This window comes from Carassius carassius, chromosome 30 (assembly GCF_963082965.1).
Source record: "Carassius carassius chromosome 30, fCarCar2.1, whole genome shotgun sequence".
Lineage (NCBI taxonomy): Eukaryota > Metazoa > Chordata > Actinopteri > Cypriniformes > Cyprinidae > Carassius > Carassius carassius.
Genome location: NC_081784.1, coordinates 15,477,443 through 15,489,413, shown reverse-complemented (window position 1 = coordinate 15,489,413; position 11,971 = coordinate 15,477,443). Strand labels below are relative to the sequence as shown.

General features: G+C 41.1%; 1 protein-coding gene across 1 annotated transcript; it reads left to right on the top strand.

Annotated features, from left to right (window-relative positions):
* Positions 1-650: 650 nt before the first annotated feature.
* On the top strand, positions 651-6,026 carry LOC132110742 (neuromedin-K receptor-like). The gene is made up of 5 exons (XM_059517600.1): positions 651-1,418; positions 2,428-2,622; positions 2,925-3,075; positions 5,134-5,330; positions 5,559-6,026. The coding sequence occupies exons 1-5, from the start codon at positions 1,024-1,026 to the stop codon at positions 5,749-5,751; spliced, it is 1,131 nt and encodes a 376-aa protein (XP_059373583.1). The 5' UTR covers positions 651-1,023; the 3' UTR covers positions 5,752-6,026.
* Positions 6,027-11,971: the final 5,945 nt, after the last annotated feature.

Below are 11,971 nucleotides of genomic sequence, written 5' to 3'. Positions count from 1 at the left end.
TTTTACTTAATTAACCTATAGGGTTTCATGAAAAATATCTAATAAATGGAAATAAATAGTGCATAAAACCCCAATAATTACAACAAATATTTGATTTTAAAATGAAAACACTAGTAGCAACATGCAACTTGGGGTCATGTGCAGTTCTCTGTCATCTTACCCGATTTAATCTCTTTACTTCAAAATAAAAACTTTTACTTTCGCTCCACAAACCCAAAAGCATTGATTTGTCCACATATCCCTAGTAAAAAAAAAAATAAAATAAAAAAATAAACACACAATAAAAGTCACAGATCACAAATTTCTAGAGACACAAAATTAAAAATAGCTAGCCATTCATCAAAAGTGTTGAGATGGAATTTTGCGCCAGTTCTGCTGGACATCAACCAGGAATAGCCTACTGTACCGTGCTCGAAGTGTCCAAATAAGAGTAGCCTATACTGTGTATCACTCTCCATTTCCTCCACCTGCTGCCCAGACTCCTGTCTCACTGCTCTGACAAAATGAACGAATATCACCTCACACCACTGGAGAAATGAGAGGTGTCTCACACATGCTCAGCAGACCTCACACATGCTCTAAACTGTAACATATTTCCATTAGTGTACGCTACAGGGGGTTGGCAATTATTAATGACAGCAAGCTGTTAACGCGTCAATTGCATGCCAATTCAATATTTTCCTTATCGCCAGCTTTAAGTAGAAGGAAAGCAGGATGCTGTGCGTCACAATGCGCGCTGGAAAAAGTGTGTTTCATCCAACGTCACTGCATTAGACCCGACTAACCTCCAACACGTGGCACACATTCCTTCAGTTTTTCAGTGCTATCATCTCTGCAGGCGCGTTAACACTCTTTAGCATGCAGTTTGGACACAAGGCGCACTGACCACTCACAGTTTGGAAAACTAACTGCTGCAAATGTCTAAAATACACTGGTTTACCATGTCGTAGCGACAGCAGAGTGAGTCACTCACTGGAATAAGCATACAGATTGATTTATCACCTTTGACAACGGACAACTACGATGGATACCACTTTGGACCCCCTTTCAACATCTCTTCTATACGACGAGGAAGATGGAAACGAAACCTCTACCAATTTATTTGAGCAGCCGGACTGGCAGGTGGCACTATGGGCGATTGCATACTCCTTGATCGTAATTGTGTCCTTCATTGGCAATGTCACTGTTATTTGGATAATTCTGGCACATAAACGCATGAGGACAGTGACCAACTACTTCATTGTAAACCTCGCCTTTTCTGATGCATCTATGGCATCTTTTAACACCGTCTTTAATTTCGTGTACGCTTTACACAATGACTGGTATTTTGGTTTGGGATACTGTAAATTTCAAAACTTCTTCCCAATAACAGCAATGTTCTCAAGTATTTATTCAATGGCGGCTATTGCTGTTGACAGGTAAACAGACAACAAAGCACTTAATTGAACATCACTGCAGTTATTTTACTACAGTAAAATGTATACATTGCAATTAATAATCTGTTTTAGTTCTTTTTAACTTTACCATAACATGTTCCCACGGATTAAGATAATTAATCATCATACATGACATAACCATGTCATAAATCAGTTATGGCTTGTAAATTCCCGAAAGCATACATGATCTGTTATGTATGCTTGACATGACCTTCTTATGGCAGCCGGTTTTCTTTTAAGGTTTTGTTTTTTTGTTTTGTTTTTTTTTGTTGGTCGTATTAAGAACTCTAAAGAACTCTAAATGCATCATCTGGCTAACATATAAAGCATCTATCTGTGCTCCATCTACCACAGACGGTCAAAAGTAGGCTATAATGGTATTTACTATTAAAATAGATCTGAAAAAACGTATTCATTCTAGCCCCCTTTAATGATAAATAACTAATTTGTCATAGTAATTGTCTTTAGCAATTGTCATGGTTATCTTAAAAGTGTTTTGAAAATCGTTTATATGCTCATGCAAGTTAATGCAAATGATTAGGAAACTTCAGCTTAAATGAGAACATGTGGGCATGTAGTTTGCGCGCGCAACGTCCACGAACATGTCAAATATGCAATTAAAGAGAGTCCATTTACTGCGCGCAAATCATGCATTTGTGATATTCCTGTATAATCAATTCCAGTTGACCTGGTAACACGTGCGCAAAAATGTATAGGGACACTTCACGTGGAGTGTGGATCGCTTTCCACATTGTGTGTTCTGATGATATGAATATAAGAGTCTGATTTAGTGACATTATGCATGCAGTAAATTCCGTCCAAAAAGCGCTGTGATGCACTGAATGGCAATAGAAGGGAGAGTCAACAAACTGGTATTGGCAACCTTTTCCATTTTGTTATTCATAGTAGGTTATATATCATATTTATGGTAGCCTATGATTTAAAGGTATACGTTCACTGTCATTTTGACGCTGTTTGCTGAAATCCCCAGATATATGGCTATAATCCACCCTCTTAAGCCCAGGCTCTCCTCCACTACTACTAAAGTTGTGATCGGGGTCATCTGGACTGTGGCTCTTTCACTGGCGTTTCCTCAGTGTTATTACGCCAGCACAAAGTTCTACTTCCCTCGGACTGTTTGTATGGTGGAATGGCCTGACGATTATGGAGGAAAACATCAGCTCTCGTAAGAAAAAGAGACGACAAAATGTATCCTTTTATTTTGTATGATTCAAAGTATTTTCTCAATTTTTGCTGACAAATAAACTGTTAATAAATTCACTTGAATAAGCAGCAATAACTATGCTTGAGAGAACATGTTAGAAAACGAGGTGCAACATTAAGTGATTTTGCACTTATCAAAGATTTTAATCCCCATCAAAGTTATTATAAAATAATTATTAGTATTATTTTAAATAAGAGTAATAGATTTACCTAAAAATGTTAATTTATGTAGATTTGACTTGAATTGATGCTTAATCTCACTAGGTATCAGATTGCTGTGATTGTCCTGATCTACTTGCTCCCTCTACTGGTGATGTTGGTGACCTACAGCCTGGTGGGAAGGAGGCTGTGGGGCAGCGAGATCCCTGGAGAAGGATCAAACCACTACCAGAACCAGATGCAGGCGAAACGCAAGGTCAGTGATGCTAGTATTTACTCATATCATTTTTTTTTTATTTATTACAGTTTCTCCAGACACTTAACTAAGCCATGCCCCATACATGCCCATTCAGATGAAGGCAGTTTTCATGTTTCGACTCTTAACAGATACAGTCGTGGCCAAAAATATTGGCCCCCTTGGTAAATATGATCAAAGAAGGCTGTGAAAATTGATTTGCATTGTTAATCCTTATTATCTTTTATTTTAAAAATTCACAAAAATGTTTCCTTTCATTGGATAATAAGAATTTAAAATGGGGGGAAATATCATTATGAAATAAATGATTTTCTCTAATACACATTGGCCACAATTAATGGCACCCTTTTATTAAATACTTTTTGAAACCTCCATTTGCCAGTTTAACAGGTCAAAATTTTCTCCTATAATGCTTGTTGAGGTTAGAGAACACCTCACAAGAGATCAGAGACCATTCCTTCATCCAGAATCACTCCAGACCCTTTAGATTCCCATCTCCATGTTGGTGCTTCTCCTCTTCAGTTCACTCCTCCCATTTTCTATAGGGTTCAGGTCAGAGGACTGGAATGGCTATAGCAGAAGCTTGGTTTTGAGCTCAGTGTCCCAGTTCTGTGTTGTTTTTGATGTTTGTGTTTGGGTTATTGTACAGTTGGAAGATCCAAACATGGCCCATTATAAGATTTTTAACAGTCTGTTTGTTTTAGTCAGTCACTTACTAATTTTTTTTCTGTTGGTATTTGATGGAATCCACGATGCCATGTATCTAAAAAAGACGTCCAGGACCTCCAGCAGAAATATAGGCCCACAACATCAGAAATACAGCAGTATATTTCATTGTACACATGGGGTACTTTTTTTATCTCTGTGTTCACCAAACCTATCTTGAGTGTTTGCTGCTAAAAAGCTAATTTTTGGTTTCATCTAACCATAGAAGCCAGTCCCATTTAAAGTTCCAGTCATGTCTGATAACGGAATATGCTTTAGTTTGTTTTTGGATGAGCTAGGAGAATTTTTCTTGTAACCCTCCTAAACAACATGTGGTGATGTAGGTTCTGTTTGACAATTTTTTTAAAGGTTTTCTGAACCTAAGATTCAACTATTTTCTGCAATTCTCCAGCTGTGATCTTTGGAGAGTCTTTAGCCACTCAATCTGACCTCCTCACCATGCATTAGGACGATATAGACACGTCCTCTTCCAGGCAGATTCGTAACATTTTCTGTTGATTGGAAATTCTTAATTATTGCCCTGATGGTGGAAATGGGAATTTTCACTGCTCTAGCTCTTTTCTTAAAGCCACTTCACCAATTTGTGAAGCTCAATTATCTTTTGCTGCACATCAGAAATACATTCTTTGGTTTTTCTCATTGAGATGAATGATTAAGAGAATTTGGGCTTTGTTTTCCCTCCTCTTTATATTTCTGTGAAACAGGTAGTCATGGCTGGATAATTTCATGTTTATAATCACGCTGGAGTGCTCAAAATTGTGAATATGAATGGGAATATACTTCAGAGATATTTTACTCATAAGGATTTCTAGGGGGGCCAATAATTGTGTCCAACGAGTATTTGAGAAAAACCTTTATTTCCTAATGGTATTTCCCCCATTTTAAATTCTTATTATCCAATGAAAGGATACATTTTTGTGAATTTTTTAAGTAAAAAATCTAAAGGATTAACAATGCAGAGAACTTTTCACAGCCTTCTTTGATCATATTTACCAAGGGGGCCAATATTTTTGGCCACAATTGTACATATCATTGGTTGCTAAATTAAAAAAAAAAAGTGTATTGTCATAACCAAATGTAGTTAAGTTCCATAAAATCTTAAAGAATTGATGGTAAAATCTTCCCTCTGGACAAAACACTTTGCTTCTGTCAGAACAGGAAATTGTTTTTGTTTTTTTCATTCCTTTCACTATTTTCTTTTTCGTGTCCTTTATAATAGTAAGCCTCTCCAGAGAGATATTTCATAGGTGTCAACAGCTATTTATGGTTTTGGATTATAGTCCTTGTGTTGAAAGTAAAAAAGATTCATGCCATTTTTACAATTTAATAAAGGTTGTGAAGATGATGATAGTGGTGGTGACGACCTTTTCAATATGTTGGCTTCCATACCACATCTACTTCATCCTGGGGAGCTTCAACAGGGACATATACAAGCAGCACTACATCCAGCAGGTCTATTTGTCCATCTTCTGGCTGGCCATGAGTTCCACTATGTACAACCCCATAATTTACTGCTGCCTAAACCAAAGGTAAATGCACATTACATCTGAAGATGGAGAAAAGAAATTAGATGTAAAGACATTAACATGGATATTGAGTACAGCATTTGCATTAATGTCAGAGTTAACCTAGAAAAGTGGTCCCTAAAGTTTTTAATCCCAATCCCAATCCCTAATTTCAATCAATATTTATTATTCAAGAAATCACATTCTTAATTCACAGGAGGTTTATGTCTAGCATATGCTGTCCTTCTTTAGATTCCGTTCAGGTTTTCGCAAAGCCTTCCAGTGGTGCCCCTTCATCAAGGTTTCTGAGGAGGACAACATGGAACTGCAGCACATGAGAACCTTCCACATGAAACGCAGTTATTGCACTGAGACCACCAGCGTTGTGGTCCGTAATCATGTCAACGAACCAGAAGACACCACATCCAAACTAATCAAGGCCTGAATCTACAATATTTCAGTGATGAGGGTGAAAAAGACGGCTGTTGGCTATTCTTAAAATCAAGCATGGCCATACTTGAACATAATACCTCACAACAGAATTAGATTTTCCTTCCTATTGTTCTCTATTCAGTGGGCTTTACGAGTATTCATCTACTCCTATGGCATAAGCACCAAGCCTTTTTTGTTTCCGTGTTGCTACATGAAGTACTAGTCCTAGTATGTATATAGATCAGTTCATTTTATATATGATGTATACACTGCTTTTAAAAGGTTTTAATAAGAAATGAATACATTCAGAAACAATGCATGAACTAGATAAATACTGACAATAAGGACATTTCTAATTTGACAAAAAATACTTCAAAATAATCTTTTGAACTTTCTATTCATCGAATAATCCTTAAAAATGTATCAGTTTCCATAAAAATAATAAGCAGCACAAGTGTTTTCAACATTGATAATAATAAGAAATGTTACTAGAGCACCAAATCCATGCATATTAGAGTGATTTCTGAAGGACTGGAGTAATTAATACTGAAAATTTTGCTTTTATTTTATGATTAAATAAATGCAGATAAAAATATTACTGACCCTAAATTCATGAACCACCATAGAGCAATGGATGTTTAATGCTGTAAATATTGATTACATTTCAAGTGGCATCTCTAAATGTTAAAACAACTGCAAAATCAGCATTAAACTGGTCAGAGCATCTGTACCCTAGGTCAAGAGTATGGATTGCTTGAGATATATACAGTTAAGTGTAAGCAGGATGATGACTGTTGGGTTGAATTGACAGCACTGGGAAAAGAGAGACAAAATTAGGTGGGAAATCTGTGTTGCCTAATTATCTATAGTGGTTGAAGACATTATGGCCTGGTTTCACAGACAGGGTTTAGACTACACCAGGATTAAGCCATAGTTCAGTTAGGACACTTAAGAAATTTTTATAACTGTGCCTTAGGAAAAAAAAACATTACTGGTGTGCATCTTGAGACAAAACAAAAGCAATGACATATTTTAAGCTCAATCAGTGCAAGTTTCTTTTAGTTAAAACAGCTCAAACTTACATTTTAGTCTGGGACTAGGAATAAGCCTTGTCTGTAAAACAGGGGGAATGTATATAGGCAAGCTACAACATAAACACAACCTAACACTTGTAATGGAATGTACATAGACAAGCAATTACCTTTCAGTGATACTCAATGTTTACAGCATGTATTATCTTTAATATACATGTGCATGATAATGTACATACATATGTTTTAATGATTAAAGAGAATTGAGTAAGATTGCATGAGTTTTAGCCCTGAGATATTTCATTTCAAAGTCATTAATATCTGTTACAACATCTACCAAATTAAAAAATGCTGTATGTTTTCCATATAAAGATGATTTTGTTATCCTGTCACATATAATGGCAGTGGGTGATACACAATTCATATTTTTATTGATTTTGTTGGTAAAATGTTATATTTCTTTTGTGTGATTGTCTAGCATCTGTTTAATTGTATGATTGTTCTGTGCTGAAATCTAAGTAAAGATTACTGCATTACTAGTGTTTTGTTAAATACAAAAATGCTAAATGGAACAGAGGGGTTGGGATGTACATGTACCCCAATAAAGCAACCCAGGTATGTAGAGAGAGAGAGAGAGAGAGAGAGAGAGAGAGAGAGAGAGAGAAAGCCTTTTTTAATCTTTCTTTATTTGTGATTTTCTTGTGTGTGAAATGCCCTATATAGTGTGTAAATAAAAATACTGCAAGAAAGTAAAAAAATCTATAGTAACCAGCATTTTCACTGTAACAATAAGAAATATTTAGCCTGTGTGATTTGCCCATTTTGTTCAGGAAAATCAACTTTCAATACATTCATTCAAGAGATATATGTAATGTCTGTTTTGGCTTTTGTTTCTTGTTCAGTTTTCATGTCTCTTATTTTGCAGTTTCATGCCGTTTGTGTCATGCTTCCCTTGTCCTCATGTATCGTCTATTGCTGCATCCGAAAACTGTCTAATCAGGCAATGACTTTGCAGGCAGCGTTTTTGCACGAAGGCACCTCACGAAACTGATTTTGGACAGGCTTCACAACCTTGGAATGCGTCCCCCGAAGGCAGCATTTTTCATTTCTCGGATGCAGCCTGTCTTGTGTATGTGTCATGTTCGCATTGGTTATTGTCTTGTCATGTGATTTATCAGTTCTGTTAGTTCATTGGTTGTTTTAGTCGTGTGCCTTGTTCCCCATTGGTTTGTTCATGTCATGTGTCCTTCTTTGTCTGATAAGTAGTCAGGTTCCCTTTCATAGGTCACTTCAATGCTGCGGTGACGTCACCACTATGGGAACATCTTCGGTGTGACGAATGTCTGAAGCCCTATACCATCCCGCCAATCCTATTGGCCAAATAGCGCTTGGCACCGCCCCACGCATGCGTACGCATATATACCTGGTGCCGCGCACCATTTCACTCAGATTTCATTCCTTCAGTAAATGTAGCGAATCTAGCGAATCTTCTGTGCCCTATTATCTCGCGTTCTCCAGCGATCTTCACGAGCAGTATTACTCCTCTCCGCGGACGCGATGAGTCAACGAAAGGTAAGAGCCGTATGATGGGTTTATCACGAGGAGGCACTTATGAGAGGTTCGTTGCAGCCTCTCTACAGGTTCTCTCCTTGATAGCCTATGGCTACAGTAAAAAAAAAAAAAAAAATATATATATATATACATAATAAGAAAGTATCCGCGCTCTGGAGTGTATTTCTTAAGTCGCCTCGCGTCTAACCCCCACCGTTTCGCTTCTGTGGTCGCCGAGGCCCCGCACGAGGTGTTGGTTAGGGGCGATATGTGCGGCTTGACTATGAATACAGTGATGCACTGGAGTTTCCACTTGTTCGCTCTCCCCCACTCGAGCGCGTTAATCAGCAAAATTGCTCTTCAAACTATGTTTGTCCGACTGCGGCCTCGAACTCTGAGTAGGCTCTGGCCGGCATACGCGGTTCTCTCCCTCCGAGCGGACAGGAGAAACGCGCCTCTCCTTCCACAGTGAGCTATTTATGTGGCTACTCGCATGGTGGATTACGGCTCACACAGCTACCGCGTTCTCGCTAGCGGCGTGGCCCTATGTTTATCTTGTTGGATTAAATCCTGCCGTGGATACGCTTCAGGATTATACACAACGAAACGCAGCGAGTTTGACGTACACGCTTTTCTTCATGTTAAAATGCCAGGGACTGTGCCCTCCACTGAGAGTGCTGTTGGACTGCTAATGCACATCTACCCTCTCACTGCAGTCCCCACACTCTAACATTGACTGTCTTGCAGCAAAGGCACCTCGAGCGTCATTGAACTGAGCTATCATTCGAGTGCCCCCTCAGACACTCTGCACAATCCAGCCTTCAGAGTTTGAGGGATGGCACGGAAGCTGGCAAAGATGGCCAGTGTATTACGGCTCACACAGCTGCCGCGTTCTCGCTAGTGGCGTGGCCCGATGTTTATCTTGTTGGATTAAATCCTGCCGTGGATACGCTTCAGGATTATACACAACGAAACGCAGCGAGTTTGACGCATGCGTTTTCTTTCATGTTTGCCAGGGACTGTGCCCTCCACCAGAGAGTGCTGTTGGTTTGCTAATGCACATCTAACCCTCTCACTGCAGTCCCCACACTCTTACATTGACTGCCTCGCAGCAAACAGCGCTTCGAGCAGCATTGGATTGAGCTGTAACGCCAAACGTTCCCTCAGACACTCTGCGCAATCCAGCTTTCAGAATTCGAGGGGCGATTCAAGGGTCCTGCACAGACGACCCATTTATGACGGCTCGCACAGCCGCCGCTTTTCGCTAGCGGCAGAGCCCGATGTTCAATCTGTTGGCCTAATTCCTGCCGTGGACACGTTTCAGGATTATACACAACGAGACGCAACGGCTCTTATGCATGCACTTCCCTTGTGCACGAACGGCATGAGCTTTTCGTGCCCGGACATTTTAACATGTATGACAGCGTTGCAGGAAGCGGAAATTTTGAGACCGCTAGTATGGTCTCGGGCCGTGTGTGAACTCTTGCCCGACATTTCTCAATGGGTGTTACGCACAATTTGTCACGGATACACCATTCAGTTTCAATAAGGCCCGCCTCCTTTCCGCAGAATTATTTCCACGGTGGCGAAACCGTGCGAAACCGAATATTTTCATATTCAAATCATCAAGAGACTCAGGAAGTTCCTCAGATTCGCTTTAGAGGGCAAAGCGTATCAGTACTTTCTCAAAGTGCATGGATGGAGCTCTGGCCCCGTTGCGGCTCCAGGGCATTCGTGTATCAACTATTTTAGGCGATTGGCTGGTGTTAGCGCAATCGCAGACTCAAGCACACTCTCATGGGGATCTTGTGCTGAATCATTTAACAGCCTGGGCTTACGCATGAAATCCAAGAGAAGTGTTTTAATCCCCTCTCAACGGATAACCTTCTGGGATTAGAGTTGGACTCTCGCGCGATGACAGCGAAGCTTTCTCTCCCGCGCGCTCAGTCGATTGCATCATGCATGCGGCGTTTCAGAGCGGGTCGCGCAGTGACAGTGAGATTGTGCCTCAGACTTAGGTCCTATGGCAACGGCATTCCCTGTAATTCGTCTGTGATTACTTCACATGCGCCCTTTTCAGTGGTGGACGAAAAGACGGAATGTTTCACCCCGTTGTCTTCCGCATCGGACGATTCCGGTGACACGGTGGTGTGTGATGGCGCTAAAACTATGAATGTCAACCGAATTCCCGAGAGACTGTCACGACGGATGAGTCTTTGACCGGCTGGGGAGCTGTTTGTCAAGGGCGCCCAGCCCACAGAGTGTGGACAGCGGCACAACGCAGTTGGCACATAAACAGGTTGGAATTACTGGCGGTTTTTTCTGGCTCTCCAGTATTTTTCGAATCTGCTGATCGGCCGTCATGTGCTGCTCAGATCAGACAACACAGCGGTTGTGTCATACCTGAATCATCAGGGAGGATTATGCTCTCGCCCCCTGTGCAGGCTGACGAGCCATGTTCTTTTGGTTTCAGAAAAAATTTCTATCGATCCGAGCTGTTCATGTCCCCGGACGTTGAACTTCGGAGCGGATTTGCTATCCAGGCAGACTCTGGAGCAAGCGGAATGGAGATTGCACCCCCAAATGGTGAGTCTCCTATGGCAGATTTTCGGAGAAGCGAAAGTGGATTTATTTGCGTCGAACACGACTAAGCATTGCCCGCTTTGGTTCTCCCTATGCCCTCCAGCACTCCTGGGCTTGGATGCATTAGCCCACAACTGGCCCAGGACCAGTTTGTATGCGTTTCCCCAATCCATCTGATTTCGGCGGTATTATGCAGAATACGGCTGGACAGGGTGGAACAGCTGCTGCTGGGGGCTCTGCGGTGGCACACACAGCTGTGGTTTGCGGATCTGATCAATCTGTTAGCGGGCTCTCCATGGGAGATTCCCCTCAGACAGGATTTATTATCACAAGCACAGGGACTGATTTGGCACCCGAGGCCAGATCTATGGAATCTGTGGGCGTGGCCTCTGAGCGGAGTGAGTTAATATATCCCGGTCTTTCTGCTGAAACTACCGAGACTATACTGAATTCTAGAGCAGCTTCTACGAGACGCTTATATGCTTTCAAGTGGAGACTGTTTACGACCTGGTGTGAAACTCATAATATGGATCCAGTTTACTGCCCAGTGGCGTCAGTACTGGAGTTCCTTCAGGACCGTTTTTCGGATGGAGTGACACCAGCTACCCTAAAGGTTTACGTGGCAGCCATTCAGCTTACCACGAATATATATATGGTGCCTCAGTGGGCCGTCATCAGGGTGTGCGACGGCTGAGGCCTTTCCGCCCGTGAAAGTGCCTTCATTGGATTTATCCATTGTGTTGCATGGTTTATCAGGGCATCCGTTTGAGCCCTTGGAAACTGTACCGGATAAAATCCTGACTTTTAAGACACTTCTTCTTATGGCTTTATCCTCTCTCAAGAGAGTTGGGGATTTACAGGCTCTTTCTGTCTCATCCTCGTGCATGGAGTTTGCACCGGGCTCTGTGAAAGTGTTGTTGCGACCAAGGTCTAATTATGTCCCTAAGGTTGCATCTAATCCCTTTCACTATCAGCAGGTGTTCCTGGAGGCTTTATCCCCTGCTGTGGCGGAGTCTGGAGATCTAAGTCTTTGCCCTGTGAGAGCTTAAAGACTTATGTGGATCGTAC

Coding starts and splice junctions, on each gene's coding strand:
- LOC132110742 (XM_059517600.1), top strand. CDS start 1,024: ATGGATACCACTTTGGACCCCCTTTCAACATCTCTTCTATACGACGAG. Junction 3,076..5,133: donor AGATGCAGGCGAAACGCAAG/GTCAGTGATGCT, acceptor AATTTAATAAAG/GTTGTGAAGATGATGATAGT. Junction 5,331..5,558: donor TACTGCTGCCTAAACCAAAG/GTAAATGCACAT, acceptor GTCCTTCTTTAG/ATTCCGTTCAGGTTTTCGCA.